Raw genomic sequence first — 17,098 nt, 5'->3', positions numbered from 1 at the left:
GAGATTTCCAGCATCACATTGAGAAATAAAATCCTGATTCAAATTTAAGAAATCCAATCCCAGACATCACAGAATGCCAGGAGAAATAGGTTGATAAGTTAGTCAAAACTGGATGTCTTCAAAGGTATTTAGGCACCTAAAATCTGCATTTCAATATATTAATAGTGTACATCTAACTAAAAATCTGAGTCATGATCATTTTAGGAAGTGTTTTAAGATTTGTTTTGTATACAATATTCTCAGTTTTTAAAGTGGCATGGCCACACGGCGCTGCAGAAACTTCCCATAAATATGGGGTCTTCTCTAACTGGTAAGGAACTTTAGTTCAGTTTTCATTTTCTTCACTCAAAGAATCTACAAACAGTGGTGGAATCCACAGGGAGCCTCTCTGAATTTATGTAAAATCATCAGCGATCGTAAGGCCTATGTTTTTAGGCAAACTTTTAAAGGCATTTTTTCTAACCCCTACTTTCTATGTTCAGACTGTTCTTTGTGGGTGACTCAGCACATCTTCAAAGACCGAAGGAACAGCTGAAAAATAGGTGGAGAATCCAGCTTGGAGACCATCCTTAGGATTATGCAGGACCCAGCACATTCTGCAGATGATACTCAGCCCCACAGATGCATCCAAGAAAGCCTGCTAGTCTAGAGAAAGCAAGCTGACCTCAAAATTGTTCTTCCAGTTGCTCCAAGTCTACACAGGCATAAACTACAGGCTTTGAACCAGGCCTGTGTGCACCAACTCAGCTCCCTAAATTATTTGTAAGAAACTCATTGGTTCCCAGATGCGGATATCTATATTTGACTCAGCCTGTGAGTGTATCTGTGGAGGTCACTGGCTCAGGGCTGTCTTGTGTGACTCATTCCAGAGTTCAACTAGAGTCCAACACAGCACTGGTTTCTTCCATCCTTCTGCCACATTACTCTGCATCCAGTGATATTAAAAGCACAAGTGTTTTAATTTCAAGAAAAGCATTAACAAATTGGAAGGAATTTGGAGATAAATAACAAATAGAATGAGGGGTTAAGCACTGACTCATCATGAGAAATAATTTGAGCTATAGGCTTGTCTGGGCCAACTAATGATTAATTGCATACTCAGAAAGAGTCCACAAGTATTTCAAGTATGTAAAGTACTTCTGAAAAATAATTTGTATAGGACAGTTCAACCCACACTTATGAAGGGTGAAAACAACAAAAACAGGACAATCAGGAGGAGTAAAAGAAAGGCTATAGGGTGTGCAATACCAGCCATATGCTACAGTGGGAGAAATTCCAGCCGTGGGTTAAACACTGGGATTGGTTGCATTAATTAGTCAAACCTTTCTTCCTGCTTTTTAGAAGGGCAGTATTTCAGATTAAACCTCTCTCAGTAAAAATTCATCTAGTGGTACTAATATTATGATGCTACTTTCTTAAAGACCTGATATACAACTGCTAAGATTTGTACAGATACAAAAAGTGCTGCATCATACACACATCAAACTTAACACCATGGGAGAGGTTCCTTATTCATTCTTTCAGGCTACAAAGTCTTGTGGCAAGGTCACCAGCAACACTAAAACTGTCATTAGTGGTCTCAGCCACGTTATTTCTGTTCCCTGATCACAGTGGTGACAATGAGCTCTCTATGACAGCTGGGGATCTGTATTTCTCTGTGTTTAACTTTGATTAGGGAAAAGTAGAGAAACACTGACTCATGTAAAATGCTGATGTGACTCAAAATTTTGATTAATCAGGGGTTTAAAAGAAAGCCCAAAAGGCCCTGACAAACAGGATACATTCGGACATAGGAATACGGAGAAATTCCTGCAGAAGCTGAATTTTTCAGTTTTCCTACTGATTATTTTGCTAGTCACAGCTCTCAGTAACTCCTTCTTCCTCCTTGAATTAACTACATTGCACCAGGAGGCAAGTCCAACCTCCAGCTTTCCACTGTGAGAAAGATGTCAGGGTGTCAAGAAACCTTGCTATAGCTAAGAGCAAGCCATTTACATACTCGACCATATGCTGGACCTGTTTAGCTTCAAGTTGCCAAGCAACCGCTACCATCAAGACTCATCAAATCAATGCAACTGCAGCATGTGAAATTTCAAGGCAAAAGGTGCTGTGGTCCATTTCTCTGGTTCATATTATGTACAATTGAAAGCCAAAAGGTGACTAACACTCTAAGGACTGAATCTGAGAGAATCAGCATTAGAAGAAGAGGCTATTAAGCTGGTAGGATAATAACAGACATTTAGCCATTGTAGAACAAGCCCAGAGGAACCTAGTAAATGTCCTCTCATTGAGTATGTTGCATTTCCATCCAGTATTCCCTTTGCAAGGGTTATTGGGGCAGTAAAATTTCTTTTCTTCCAAAAATGAAAGTTTTTTTGTGAGATATTCAAGCTGAACATCTTTAACTTCTTAATACAGCTATAAAATGGCATCTGATAATTCTATCTGAAATCAAATAAGCCGCTAGATTCAACAATATAGTCATATATTACTGTGTCACTGGCTGCAGAAACTGGTAGGTTGTAACGTCAAAAGACAAAATACATTCAGTAAGACTTTTGCTATGATTCTTCTGCCAGTTTTTAATGTAAAGTCCACAAAACACACACAGAAAAATGGGGGGAGGGGAGAGGGCAATGGTGGAAAGAATGATCTTTCTCTCTAGCTTAATTAATTTGCACATTACAATCCTGCTCAGTTGCGCAAAATAAAAACTGAAGAGATTCTAAATGTAAAACTAACTTTAAAAACACCAAAATTCACAGGAAAACAACATCACAGAAAGGAAAAAACAAGTGAGGATAACAACATGACAGTCTGAGGGTATGCACCAGCAAAAGAAGTGATCTGGATAGCCTGATTTTCAGGTGACATGAGAAATCTGAGGACAGGGAGAGACTTTACAAGGCATTGTTGGAGGAGGAAGCATGAGGATTTCAAATGCTGAACGCTCACTCAAAGAGAACGCAGGCTAGCAGAGATTCAAAGAGAAAATTCTTCTGTTCCTATGTCTGTCCAGTTCTTTTATATCTAGAGATGAATGTAACCAAACAGAAGGAAATTTACTTACAGAAAAGCTTATGGGTGTAGTGTGCAGTTAGAGGGTATACTGTTACTTGTTCTTTGTGATAAATACCTCTCAAGCAATAAACAATATTTTTAAGAAGGAGGGAAAAAAAATGGATTTAAATCAATTTTCAGCACTTCTGACTCTGGAAATATAAAAAAAGAAAAAAAGGAAAAAAAAAGAAAAAAAAGAAGAAAAGGAAGAAGCTTACAGAGTTAAATTCAATTGACTGGAGTTACTGTGGCTTCTCAACAAGCTCAGGTATCCATCAGAGAGGATACCCAAAGACTTACGAGAAAGCTTAGGAAAAGGACTTAGAGTTGCATGCTACTGCTAGATGTCTGGAGTGCTGTTTGTCCTTTGTCCACCCTATAAAGAAGCATGGGTCATGTTCTTGCATTCTAAATAGCAATAGTTTTCTTTGAATTCGTCTCCTACTGTCAGCGTTGGCCATAACAAGAAGCATGTTTTACACTGTCCCTGAAACTCTGAGCGATATACTTGCAAACAAATTCAGGATGGAAGTGTTATTCTTCTATTTATAAGTATCTTCTGCATTGTGTTCCAGGCAATTAGACTCATTTCTGGCTAAATGATCTTTCTTCTGTTCTTTAGGTCTCCTAAGAAGTACCATTCTAGTACTTCCCCACCTTCCAGGAAGGGAAGGAACAAAAAATAATGAAGTATTTGGACTACTTTGTAAGAATCCCAAGGACATATGATTCAGGACATGCCTGAATCAGACTTTGTCAGCAACAACAAAAATAGTTTGATTATCTGAAAAGCAAGATTCAACGCTGAAAGGCATTCTATGAAATGAACCTATAACGTGTGATCAGCAATCATTCATAAAACGTAGGCCACACACTGCAAATCAACATTTTGTTTTAACAGAAATAAGGCCAAGTCTACAGTGAAACTGTAGACATAAAGCATGCTTAAATAATCTTGTGAAGATGCACACGCAAGCCCAATATCCAACCTCATGCAGTGACGCAAGGGCATTGAGCTATTTATTGGGTTTCAGCAAACTATTCTCAACATGTTCCTCTGGGCTGACAGCTGCAAAAAAAAAAAAAGAAAAAAAAAAAAAAAAAGAAAAAGAAAAAGAATAGAGTTGGATACATAAAGACAGAAACTATAAAAGTGTATTAAAGGTGGTAATGAGACTGCCGCTTAAGGTCAAGCTTCACTTGAACACAATTAAGAGTGTAAAGCCTTGTGTTGGAAAAAAAAGTTGAAATGTGAGAGAATGTGTTAACTGAAGATACTTCAGGGTTAGGCATGAGGAGCAGAGATCTTGGGAATTGTTTCAAGATTTCAATCTACTTAGTGTACAAAAGGAAATTTGGAAATTTCAACATACATTGGATAGCTTACTTTGAATTTGCTGGACACAAACTATACAGATGTGTGCAAATGGAAATATTCAGTGAAATGGATGAGGCATGCATAACAAACAAATTGTTATGTCACTGATAGTACTTTGTTATTGTTCAGAAAGCTTTAATTTGAGCAGCTTGCTATATTTGATAGTAGAATGGACTCCGAGATGAATCACAGAATCATAGAATGGCCTGGGTTGAAAAAAACCTCAAATAATATCCGGTTTCAAGCCCCCTGCCATGCACAGAGTCACCAATCACTATACCAGGCTGCTCAGAGCCACATCCAGCTTGGCCTTGAATGCCTCCAGGGATGGGGCATCCACAACTTTCTTGGGCAACCTGTTCCACTGCTTCACCACTCTCTGAGTGAAAAAGTTCCTCTTAATATCTAACTAAACCTCTCCTATCTTAGTTTTAAAAAGTTCGCCCTTGCCCTATCACTATCAACCCATGTAAACAGTCATACCTCCTCCTGTTTATATGCTCCCTTCAAGTACTGAAAGGCCACAATGAGTCTCCCCAGAACCTCCTCTTTTCCATGCTAAACAATCCAAGTTCCCTCCACCTTTCCTCATAGGAGAAGTGCTCCAGCCCACTGACCATCTTAGTGGCCCTCCTCTGGACTCATTCCAAGAGATCCGCACCTTTCTTGTTCTGGGGGCCTCAGGCTTGGATGCAGTACTCCAGATGGGGCCTCACAAGAGCTGAGTAGAGGGGGACAATCACCTCCCTCTCGCTGCTGGCCACCCCTTTTTTAATGCAGCCCAGAACACAGTTGGCCTTCCGGGTTGCGAGTGCACACTGCTGGCTTGTATCCAGCTTTGCATCCACCAGAACCCCCAAATCCTTCTCCACAGGGCTGCTCTCAAGGATGTTTTTCTCCTAGTTTGTATAAATACCTGGGATTGCACCAGCCGAAGAGCAACACCTTGCACTTGGCCTTGTTGAACCTCATTAGGTTTTCATGGGCCCATTTCTTCAGCCTGTCCACGTTTCTCCCCTCCCATATACCAGCTTCCCTCCCCTCCAATGTATCAGCTGCACTGCTTAGTTTAGTATCATCCACAAACTTGCTGAGTGTGCATCCGATGCCATCATCTATGTCGCTGATGAAGATGTTGAAGAGCACCAGTCCCAAGACCGACACCGCTTGTGACCAGCCTCCACCCTGACACAGAACCATTGATCACAGCTCTTTGGCTGCGTGCAGCCAATCAATTCTTAATCCATCAAACAGTCCATCCTTCAAATCCATACCTCTCCAATATAGGGAGAAGGATGTGGTGAGAGACCATGTCAAGGCTTTGAAGATGAAGATGCTTTAGTTAATGTTCATGGAGTTTCTGAAACCTATCTAAAAAGCTTCACTGAGTGAGCGAAGTTCTCGTTACTCAGAAGTACCTTTCATCTGTATGGACCTTGTGACATTTAACACACATGCTTTGCAATATGTTTCATTTGCATGGAGTCTATGAGAAGCCTAGCTGGGAGTGAGTCACATTTTATTTATTTCTCACTTACAGGAAACTAGGTGTTCTCTGCTCTTTTCATTATGCACCCTTAGAGACCTTTATGCACCTACGTGTCCTGGCAAGAAAAACCTGCTGGTAGAAAGAATCAGGCATATGCAGAAATGGGGGCAGTTACTTAGCCTGCGTGACATCCATAAACCACAGGGAAAGTCAGCTTCAGCTTCAGCTCCAAGTAGCTGTTTGCACGCATTTTGCCAGGTGACATTTCGCTCTCCAAAGCTTCTGGCACAGAAGGATGCTCATATATTTACAACCTTTCTTAAGGTCAGCTCTGCTGTGTCTCCAGTGGAGTCATTAAATATTAATTGGACCTTGTTTCCAAAAATAAAAACCAGAATCTCTAATTTACTTGTGTAATTAACACCTCTTACAAACCAGGTGTCCTCCTGAACTACACTAAACAAGCTATTTGCAATTCACAATCTCAAAATATGCTAGGTGCTTTTGGGACAAAGTTGCTTGTTCAATTCTGCATGCAGAGTGGTACATAATTATTTTGAGAAAACAAACAAAATAACTTCCAAAGACTTAAATGCATAAACATAAAATATGCCCATCACGTGATCTAGTCAACCCTTCCTGCTCATACAGAATTGTTGTGTTCACTGTAAGCATAAATATATATATATTTAAGCACTTCCCCAGGGTGAGTTTGAACATCTAGTCCAACAAAAGTCAATGCTGCTAAATTTCTCAAAGAGCTTGCAACCCAAGGAGCAAAATCAGTATTCCTATAAGAAGGTGTGAAAGATGTTTGATTACGTGTTTGATTACATAATGAGCCTAACATTAGCTCTGAAATTTAAGTTCAGCACCACAATTACTCATGTTCAAATAAAGTAAATACATTTTCAGTAATTACTGAATTCTGCACATTTTTTGCAAATGCTTGTTAGGTGTTAATTTATCCAGGAAGAACTTGCCTGCTCTGCAATGGGGGTAAAGAAACCTTGGAGGAAAAATTCGCAGATCTGAGGTCTTTGTCACCACCTCAACTCAGAGACACATAAGCTTTCAGTATCACACTGCCCAAGAGAACAAGTTCCAGTATTGCACTTAGAGTGAAGAACATCCATCTTGCTAGGTCTGAGCAGACTGGGATCCAGATCACGCCTATATGTCTTGGGAATCAGTTTAAGTACTGCTTTACTCCTACCAACTCAAAACCTCAGCCTCACTGACACGTTTATCTGCAATACAGGATCTAAGAAAAACAATAATAAGAAAATAAATTCCTGTTATCTTGCTTCTGGAGAGGCAACTCTGTTCCTCACAATTAAGTGTTAGAGCGCTCACCTAGGAAATGTGGCAGGAAGACCTGCTTCCTTCTTTTTGATGGCAGATTCAAATTCCATCCCAAGTCTTGTCAGAAAGAATCTGAATCATCTGTCTTGGAAGTACCTTCGTGAAGGTGTGTGAAGAAAAACAAACTGAAGTTGAATGTCACCCCAGTTGCCTTGACTTGTTAAATTGCTCTTCAGAGATTTTAATCTGACTGCATTAGGAGAAGGATGTCACTCAAAGAAGATGCAGTTCTGAAAGTGCTGATTTTATAACTATTGTTCTGAGGAAATGATACTTCTCCTGCTGCTCTTTAGCAACTCACCGTCATTTTCCCTCATCAAACACAGGTGGGATTGAGCTCCTTCACACTGAGGAAGTCAGTACTGCTGACCAAACATTTCCACTAGGGAACCAAATCACAGTATTTCCAGCTTCCCAACAGACCTGTCAGGTAGCAGAAACCACTTATGGGGTAGAAATCAGATTTCTGGAGCTCTATGCTTGAATTAACAAGAATGTGTAAGATGCCATTTGGGTATTGTACTTCAGCTTTTCTGGAAATCTTTTCCTCCAGACTAAACCCTACTGTCAGGACTATGTCTCCAGTGGTTGGTTTATATAAAATATCTGTAGGACAAAATCCACAACACTGATCCCTTTGGAGCACAATATATTTTCCCTTTACCTCCTCCTACCTCAGAATACCCAAGAGCATGATGAATGAAGCACCAAGCTAGTAGGAGTTTCTCCTGCATCAGGAAAAGAGAGAAATGAAGCCAAGATGACTGCTTCCTAATCAGTGAGGAAAGGAGAGCAAACCCTTCTCTGGAGTGGAGAGAAGGTGGCAAACAGTAGAAAGAAAGAAAAATCTACCTGCAGAGCCAGCTGTGCATACTTAGCATAGGAAGATACCTTCTAGTAATGCACATAAAATTATTTGCAAATCGATGTTAAGAGGGAAAGCTAGAAAAAAAACTACAGCTCTCTCACCTTTCCTTAGCTTCATATGCCTTTTATTTTCTTTTGGAGCATACTGCAGACCTCAGCCTCCTAATTCTTTGTGGAAATTAAATACAAAAGACATTCTGCAACACCCAACACAGACTTAAGATCTTTTTGTTCCTCAGTTGGACCTAAGCACCTCCAGAAATGTTGAGTGCTTTGCAAGATTCAGTTTATTGTAAAGTATATATATGGCAACAACCTAAATTCCTCACAAAGAATTGCTGTAGACTACCAAAACTTTTGGCACAAAACTGACTCTAAAAGAGCAGAAAAATTAGCAGAGGTATCTGATCCTGGTGTTGAAATTGACATGAAAGAGGGAAGCATCAGGCATGTAGCAGCATGGTAGAGTGGGGAGGCATGTGGAGGTAACAGGAAGACAGAAAAACTGGAAAGATTCCACTCACAACATTTTTTTGTTTTTTGTTTCTTTTTTTTTCGGAAATATTGTATTTACACAAAACTGGAGAGAGTACAAATACTTTACTAAGAAGACAAAACCATAATAGTACATTCAGTTTAACACAGGCAGATATATAGATGCAAAGCACAGAGGCCTAAGGTACTTGCATGACCAAAAAAAAAAAAAAAAAAAAAAAAAAATTAGCATCAGAAAGGCAGGAGATAAGAGAACAAAGTATTTGTTATGCAGAAGCACCTTTCCTTGACTTTATTAGGTTCATTGCAGTAAGGTGCTCTTCTTCCATGTTGTGGATGATGTCAACCACCTTTTCTCCATGACCACTCAGACACTGATTTTACAAAACAGTTAAGCATCTACTTAATTTTTGGCATGGGAACAGAGTCATTATCATCAAAAGAAATTATATTTGTGTCTAATCACATGCTTATGCACTTAGTTTGGCCAGGAAGAGACTTTTCAGTGCTTAATTGGGTCAAGTTTATTGTTACATAAAAAATAAGTGTTCTTTACTGACTTCTTTTTTTTTTTCTTAAAATATATTTTAGAATTGCTTTAATTTTCCCCTCATGTACTAGATTAGAAAATAGTAAGTTATTGAATGCTATAGAATATTTTTTGTTTCTTATATCATCAAAGGAATATTGTTCAAAAATAATTCCTACATTTTATTTTCCAAAGCCTGTTTAGATTTAAAAATAAAGAAATGAGAAAAATACATATAATAATATAGCAGCTTTGTGTTTCTGGCCATTTGGCAGCAGGTTTGTTATAATATTTCTTAGACATCTCTTGATATTAGTTAAAATAATCAGATTAATTGATCAATAGAAAATAAAAGATTATACAATATTATTACAATCCACCAAATATAATCAATGCATGAAGTATTTTACACATTGTATGCTCCTTAGAAAGAATTAACATATTGTAGCCTCTTTGAAACCAAATGTCTTCTGACGTAATGTTCCTTGAACACAGTGATAACTGTCGTTTCTACTATCTAACTGATCTTTTCTCATTTTTGCTATCTTGAATAAAAGCTTGTTTGAACAGGACTAGCTCAGTGATGTAACTACAGTGCTATTTAACTAAACTCCATATATGTCTTTGTTACTGTTGCTGCAATTATTGTAATCACATACCACTGAAGTGCTAAATAGTAGTAACTCAGATACTTGGACTTTGGTTATGCTTGATAGAATACTGGCATATTGAATATATGTACCATTTCCTAAAGGCTATGTTACAATCATGATGCCTGTTAATAAAGAATAATAACAATAACAATCTCAGATTCAAAGTGCTGACCCATATCAATCACTTGAGGCACCAATACAATAAATCAATTAAAAGACTTAATTTTAATATTCAAAACTAACAAGGCAGATCCAGGACTGCCAAGGGGCATGCGCAGCACAAAGGATGCTGAACCTTGCCTTCCAAGCCAGGGATTCCTTGTGCATCCAGGAGATGGTGGGCTGCCACCTCTGGTGTGAGACGCTCCAAGAAATATCAAGTCTTCAGCCTTGAAACATTAAAAGCTCCTTCTAAGCTTCTCTAAAGCCTCCAAAGGCTCTCTTAAAGCCCTCAAACCTACTCCATTCTGTCAGGGGCCATATATCTCACTAGCAGCAGACCAGGGAAGAGCCTTTTGGGAAAGTCCACAAAGAAGTGCATTGCATTAATGCAGCTTCCACCTACTGGAGACGCTGTCACCATTGTCAGCATGAGAGGGCAAAGGCAGCTTTTCAGCATTGGCAATCACCTGTCTCGCTTGAAGGGGAGTGCTTGTCATGTTGTTAGTTTGTTCTGTGCAAGCAGTAATCATTTTCGGTGTCAAGAGAGCTGTTGTACCCTGATGAAGGATACAGATCCCTTTTAAGTATCCTATTGACGATGTTGATCAGAACTTTTTTGTACTGTTGACGTAAAAGTGAGTAAACAAATGGATCTGACGCAGCCTTACTGTAGGTGAGGCACTTGCTTATAATTCCCCAGTAGTAGTTTATCGTAACAAAAGGAAGGAGCTCTATCAACCTGTTAAACATTAAAGAGAGATGGAAACACTTGAGTGTTATATTCACACTGAGCCCAGTGCTCAAATCACGCATCATGAAACATTAAAGTAACACTTATTTTCTTACAACACATGTTCCTGCAACTCTGTACTTATTAACTCTTTGGATTCAATAAAGGCAAAGGGAACTATCTTAACAAAGCAACTAGGAAACAATAATAATTCCTTGTATGGAAAGAGGGGAAAATTGCGTTTTCAGTGTTAATGCTCTCATGAAACAGACATAACAAACTACTTCAGTTTATTACTACTCTTTCTGAATATAGAGGTTTGTGCTGGTAAGTGACAGTGGTCAAAATCTTGGTGACATAACTGATTACTCCTTGTCCATGACAAGTTTGAGACAGAGACATGCACTGGGGCATCTGTACTCACTCAACTCTTCAAATGTTTGGGCATGGCACCAGTCTGCTGCTCCTGAAAACTAGGGTCTCCTTTACATACTATCATATCTGCCAACCTGCATAGAGGTTTGAGGTAAGTGTGTTTAGTAGCATTTATTTACCTGTGAAAATTTCGGTGTGCACTTGGCTGACTGTTAGTTTTGTCAAAGAAAACAGGGAGACAACACTTTTAATCATCATTATATGACCAGACAGCTGTCTCCAGACCTGTGTCTCCTGGCCGGTGTTTCATGGATGATTAGTGGCCTCAGCACCTCAGCTGAGAGAGGTGCATTAATCACAAGTAGAGAAATAGAAACCAAGTTCAACAGTTTTTTCCTCAGAGGTGAGAACAAACCTTCAGACTCTCCAGCAAGTGTCTGGCATACGGTTCATCTACATAGGGCTAACTCTACACAGAAGTGGAAGGAACATGGTAAGAAAGTTACATTATCTGTACATCTTTTGTGAAATCTCTTGAATGTTCAAGAATATGCTGTTGTATTTATTCAAGAAGGAAAAAAGAACAGCAACAAAACACCATGAGATAAAACAACTCTTTTCTATACCCTAAGACATCACAATTTCAAAACGCAATCTCAGATGCTTTTTCCAGACTTGAGGAACCTTTTGGCCTCTTTCCAATGTGCAGAGCTCCCACCTTGCAAGGTGTTCAACTTTGATGTTGTTCAGATCTTCTCTGTATAGAAAAGCTGACTTCCCAACACAAGGGCTGAACTTTGCAACAAGCAGATGAACTTTATCAAGAGACATTCTCTTTTGAGATAATGAAACAATTCCTACAGCAAGTACATTTCAGAATCAGATTACTTCTGTTCTTCTGTTTAAAGATTGATGGAAAATTCCAGTGAATTCAAAACAGACAAAAACCAGGAATAAATGAATGTATAAGACATAGAATGTGAGAAATAAATAAATGTACAATAAAAGACACTTGCTGTTGGTTTTTTTTTGTTGTTGTTTGTTTGTTTTTTAGTTTATCCCATCCTGTAGTTCAATGTAAGTAGAAAAAATGCCCTTGATATTTACAAAATTGATGTTTTTATAAACACACCAAATAAGGAGAGGAAGATATCCTTCAGCTTTAAAAATAGATGTATTGCTACGTGTCCCTTTTAATGTGTTATGGGCCCAAATGTAATTGCCTTGAAGCTCACAGAAGAAAAATATCGCAAGATAAAAGGCCTGAACTAAACAAGTCAGACTTATAAATATCCATCTGAATGAATCTTAGTATAATTTTCTTGACTTCAGTAACATGACAGCAAAGATGAAATTAATCTGCAGGCTTTTAGTGAACAGATGAATATGTTGCTAATGATCAAAATCTCATTCATATCTCTGAAATGAGGAGCAAACTGAGCTCATAGCACAACCTGAGTCACCAGGCCAAAAAGCAAGAAAACGATAAAGATCTCTGTCGTCGCCATCACTGAGATTACTTCAGCACAACCCTGATAAAAACAGGGTAAGAATGGAGAAGTGATATGATATCAAGTCCTCCAGCCTCTGCCGCTTTTGCTTTTAATCTTGTGCAGCCTGGACATTGTTTTGCCTTTGGGCCAAAGAGCTTCCAGGATGTCCTTCTCAAATGCTTCCCATTTTGTGTTTACTGAACCTCTTGATCATTGTGAATGTAACTTGAGAATGCATCCCATAAACCAAGAACTCGGTCTTCTTATTGACACATGTTGTACCCATTTGTCACACAAGGAAAATGATGCACCTCACCTTTGCCAAATGTAATGTCTGAGGAAGGAAGTGGCTTTTATTTTACAACCTTGTAAGGAATAATTTGAGAAGTTTGCAAGAAGTATCTCCATCCTGAAAAATGTGATACTGGAATTTGCTGAGACTGGCAGTATTCAAATCGGATGGAGATGGCAAAATCCACTTTGTTCAATAAAATTATATCCTGCTTGGAAAAATTGTAAAAATGAATAGAAAATGACTCAGAATGTACTAAATAATGATAAATTAACCTTTTAACTCTGTGATGTAATGTTAGTATTCGTAATAATCCTTTCAATTGCAGAAAAAATGCAGCTATCCAGACAGTCAGACCATTTTAGCATCTAAATGGGGACTGAAATGTCATTCAAAGGTTAAAAAAAACTGTCATGTTTGTGCGCTGGCTTCAGTTTGTCCCACTGCCCATGTAAGAAAAGGACAACAATGCTGATCATGAACGACCTACGTTTATGTGGTTATGACTGTGTAAGATCAGAGTGTCTGAATTCTGTAAGTTGGTGTGAATGGAGACCCTGGCAACTTGGAAACAAATTTGAGAATGCCTTCATCAATGTGGCATTGCAAAGAGCAGTGCATTTCCCTAGTCAGAAATCTGTTCTTTTAGAAAGTGTATTGAAAGCACCATTGAATGGTGACTATTATAAAAAAAAATAATCATTTATGAAATTTTCAGCCCATTTATTTTAGAGACTAAAGACTATATCCTGAGGTGCTGCTATTTGTTATAGTTACGTTCACTTCCAACTCATTGATTTACACAGGCTTTAAAAATAATAACCATATATTGTATAAAGACTTTACAAGTAGAGAATAAGAATGACATCTGACTATTCTAAAAGGCACAGAGCACCAGGGTGGATGCAAATGACTGGCCAGTTGAGAAGCACAGTGTTTCCTCTACATTCTTAAAGACTAATTATTGGTTTTCCTGGAAGCTAACTCTCAAATTACGAGGCCAAGATTCATAATTAGTAATAAATTCACAGACATTAATTTTTTCCAGACACAAAACTTATCTGCCAAATTATCAGCCTGGATAAATTTAAATTATGTCAGCTCAGCTTCTAATAGTTGCAGACTTTGGCCTGATGCTTTTTTAGGACCTGAGATAATCAGGAGAAGTGATCTGCCTTTCCCTCTATTGCTTGGGTTATGCTAAGAAGGAAGGGTGTCAAATGTTTTAAACTCCTTCCATCTCCCAGTGGCATATAATTAATTCCTGGTACTCATCCTAAAAGCCTCTTGCTCTTGGCAGAGGCACCCAGACCTGGTTGCAATGAGGAAAGTAGAGCCAGAAGCTGACAGGGAATGCACAGCACTAGAGGCAGCAGAATGTGAATGTGTGTGAGTTTGTGCAAGTGTGTGTGTTCTGATGGCCCCAGATCTCCAGTAGGCTCGGCCAGTCCCAGATTAGCTTAGACTTCCCCAGCCCCACCACACCAGCACCTGCTCATCAGAGGGCACTTTGGTGTCTCAGACAGTCCCCTCATTCAACCGCAGCAGGAGATACTGACCTGGTGATAATGTAAGGACCAAAACAGATCACGAATGACCCTATAAAAATACTGATTTTCTTGGTAGCCCGTTGCCTCCTTCTTTTCTGCTCATTGAGACAGCGCTGCTTCACACTGCAAAAGGAAAAGAGCAGCTGAGAGGTTAAGAAAGGAGCAAGGAGGGAACAGCTGAGCCCGGTGGAGAGGGGAAGGATTGCTCCCAGTGCTGGAGTAGGTCATGGCAGGGCAGCTCTGTCTCCGTGGACCTCAGAGTGACACTTTCACCAAAACGGTTCCCTGCTACCTGGGAATGACATTTAAATGGTGCAGATTACAGATGCACAGCATGCTTGCTAGCTCTCTATGCATTAGCTAGAGCCAGGAGGTTTTGCTAGAAGGGAACACAGGAAGGGGTGTTGGGAAGACAGGACAATGCTCTGCACAAGGGTACCTACTGCAAGAACCCCGGGGTGGTGGATATGAAAAGGCAAAAATTACCTGGGATGGATATCCACCAGCAAAACCAGAGTCTGCATGGTTATAATGTCTATCCGCTTGCAGTGGAACCGGGCAACTTTCAACACCTTTAAATAGGTGAAACACAAGATCACCAGTGACAGCATGAAACTGGTGGAGTGAAAGACGATGGTGAACACTGTAAACCTTCTCCGCTCTGTCTCTTCCTTCAGGTGCAAGGTGCAAGAGGCATAAACGCTGTTGTAATCTACCCATGAGTAAAACAAGGACACCAGGGGAAAGGTGAGAGAGTGGAGCCACGAGTAGCCCATCAGTATCATAGCGTCCTTATACCGCATCTTGCTGGTGTAGCTCAAGGGGAACACCACAGCAATCCACTTGTCGATGCTGAGTGCTGCCATGCTCAGCATCGTGTTGGAAGTCAGGAAAGTTTCCAGGAAACCCACAGCTTTGCAGATGCAGCCCCCGAGGGGTTGCTGGTTCCTCAGGATTCCAAGCAGGGTGAAAGGCATGTTCAGGACGGTAAGGAGCAGGTTGCAAAAGGATAAGTTCACCAGGAAAACCCCGGCGACCTGCTTGCGGATCTCCGTACTGTAGACGAAGCATAGCAGCACCAGGAGGTTGGAGAGCAGAGAGACGACCAGCACCAACACGAGGAGCAACGCCAGCAGCACGCCTGCCAAGTCCATCTCTTAGCGGGTCCCCTGGAGCGGGCGAAGGCAGGAGGAAGGGGACATCCGAGCCGGCACCGCAGCCACCACCCGCGGTCGCCCGCTCATGTTGCCGGGGGAGTGGAGCCGGAGGAGCGGGGAGAGGAGCCGGGGGCAGCGGGGAGCGAGAAGAGGGGCAGCGAGGAGGCAAGTGGGGAGAAAGGAGCCAGAGGTGCGGGCTGGGAGCTGGCCGAGGAAGAGCGGGGAAGAGCTGCCGGGGAGCGGAGAGGGGTACGCTGATAGCTAGAGGGAAGCGGAGATGGGTAGCGGGTCCGAAGCCGGGGGCGCCCGGGAGCGGGAGCGGGGTCAGCGGGAGCCGGAGGCGCTGAGCCGGAGTCGGGAGCGGAGCTCAGGGTGCGCTGTCCGCGGTGCTGAAGCGGGCTCTGCGCAGACGACAAAGCTCCGCTCGTTCAGGCGGTGGGCCGGGGTCCTCCTCGCGCCGGCGTGATGGCCATGGTCAGCCAGTGCGCTCCCCTCCTTCAGGTACTGAGCATCTTACCCCGGTGCCCAGCCCCTGAAATACTCCAGCCGCGGAGCCTCCCGCGGCGACTCATGCGCAGACGAGCAGCTGCGAGGCACAGGCTCAGGCAGAGATCGCGAAGTAGGTCTGATCCACTCCCGGACCGCAGGAGAGAGCAACAGGAAACCCAACTTTCCGCTAATGCGCAGCTCAGGAAGGATCAAAGCTGGCAGCGAGTTGCTGGTAGTTTAATCGCTGTGCTGTGCTGAGACACACCCTACGCACTCCAGCTGTATCCGGCAATACTGTAACCTGTAGCAAAGCTAGAGTCTGTGTACCTTGGAATGTTCCTTCCTTCCGTCTGATTACTTGTCCTGTGTTCTTTTGCCTTTTATTTCACGGTACCTGGAGGAATTCCAGCTTCCCTCTGGTATATTCACACCGTTTCCATCAGCCAGCAAAGCGGGAAGGAAGTTGCTTAGCTAGAGACTTCACTTTGGCAACTCAGACTCTGTGAAAGCCCCAAATGACTGAGCAAATACAAATATTGGGGTAGAGCTGGCACATTCTGTGGAAAGCTAAAATATTTCTCCTACTGTTTTACATTTGCAATGATGTGTTAACATGACAGTAAGATGGTGAGAAACCTTTACCAGATTGTGATAAAAACTGAAAAGACAAATATATAAGAGTCCAGAAATTCTCCCTCTGCACCTGTCAGGGAGTTGGATCTTATGGTTCATGTCCAAAGATTTTCTTATCTCAAAAAATAAAATAAAAAATAATGAATTGTCTGCATAGAACACTGTACAGTAATAAGCTGCCACATTTAATCATTGTCATATTTCACAGTTGATTGCCAGAACTGACATGAAGAAAAGGTAGCTCACTCACTATCCAAAATGACCGCTAATATCCTAAGGAAATGCTGTGTAGTATATATTGTTCCTACAATGTAGTCTTGTCACGCAAGTGTGACCACTGTGTGAATAACTGCACATAAAACTGCTTGAAAGAGCCTGCAG

At 41.0% G+C, this 17,098-nt stretch overlaps 1 protein-coding gene across 1 annotated transcript; it reads right to left on the bottom strand.

Moving 5' to 3' along the window:
• Positions 1–10,499: 10,499 nt before the first annotated feature.
• Positions 10,500–15,707, bottom strand: GPR78 (G protein-coupled receptor 78). Its single transcript, XM_010710491.4, has 3 exons — positions 14,925–15,707; positions 14,448–14,561; positions 10,500–10,737 (listed from the first exon to the last, which is right to left on the bottom strand). The coding sequence occupies exons 1-3, from the start codon at positions 15,590–15,592 to the stop codon at positions 10,500–10,502; spliced, it is 1,020 nt and encodes a 339-aa protein (XP_010708793.1). The 5' UTR covers positions 15,593–15,707.
• Positions 15,708–17,098: the final 1,391 nt, after the last annotated feature.

This window comes from Meleagris gallopavo, chromosome 4, assembly GCF_905368555.1.
Source record: "Meleagris gallopavo chromosome 4, MGAL_WU_HG_1.1, whole genome shotgun sequence".
In the NCBI taxonomy this organism is placed as follows: Eukaryota; Metazoa; Chordata; class Aves; order Galliformes; family Phasianidae; genus Meleagris; species Meleagris gallopavo.
Note: the sequence above shows the minus strand (reverse complement) of the source record. Positions and strands in the feature narration are given on the sequence as shown.

What these genes read in the sequence shown, in the direction of transcription:
- GPR78 (XM_010710491.4), bottom strand. Translation starts at nt 15,592, where the DNA reads ATGGACTTGGCAGGCGTGCTGCTGGCGTTGCTCCTCGTGTTGGTGCTG. An exon ending in CTGGTGGATATCCATCCCAG is followed by an intron (nt 14,562 to 14,924) that starts GTAATTTTTGCC and finishes TTCCTTTTGCAG; the next exon opens with TGTGAAGCAGCGCTGTCTCA. An exon ending in GGTCCTTACATTATCACCAG is followed by an intron (nt 10,738 to 14,447) that starts GTCAGTATCTCC and finishes AATGTTTAACAG; the next exon opens with GTTGATAGAGCTCCTTCCTT.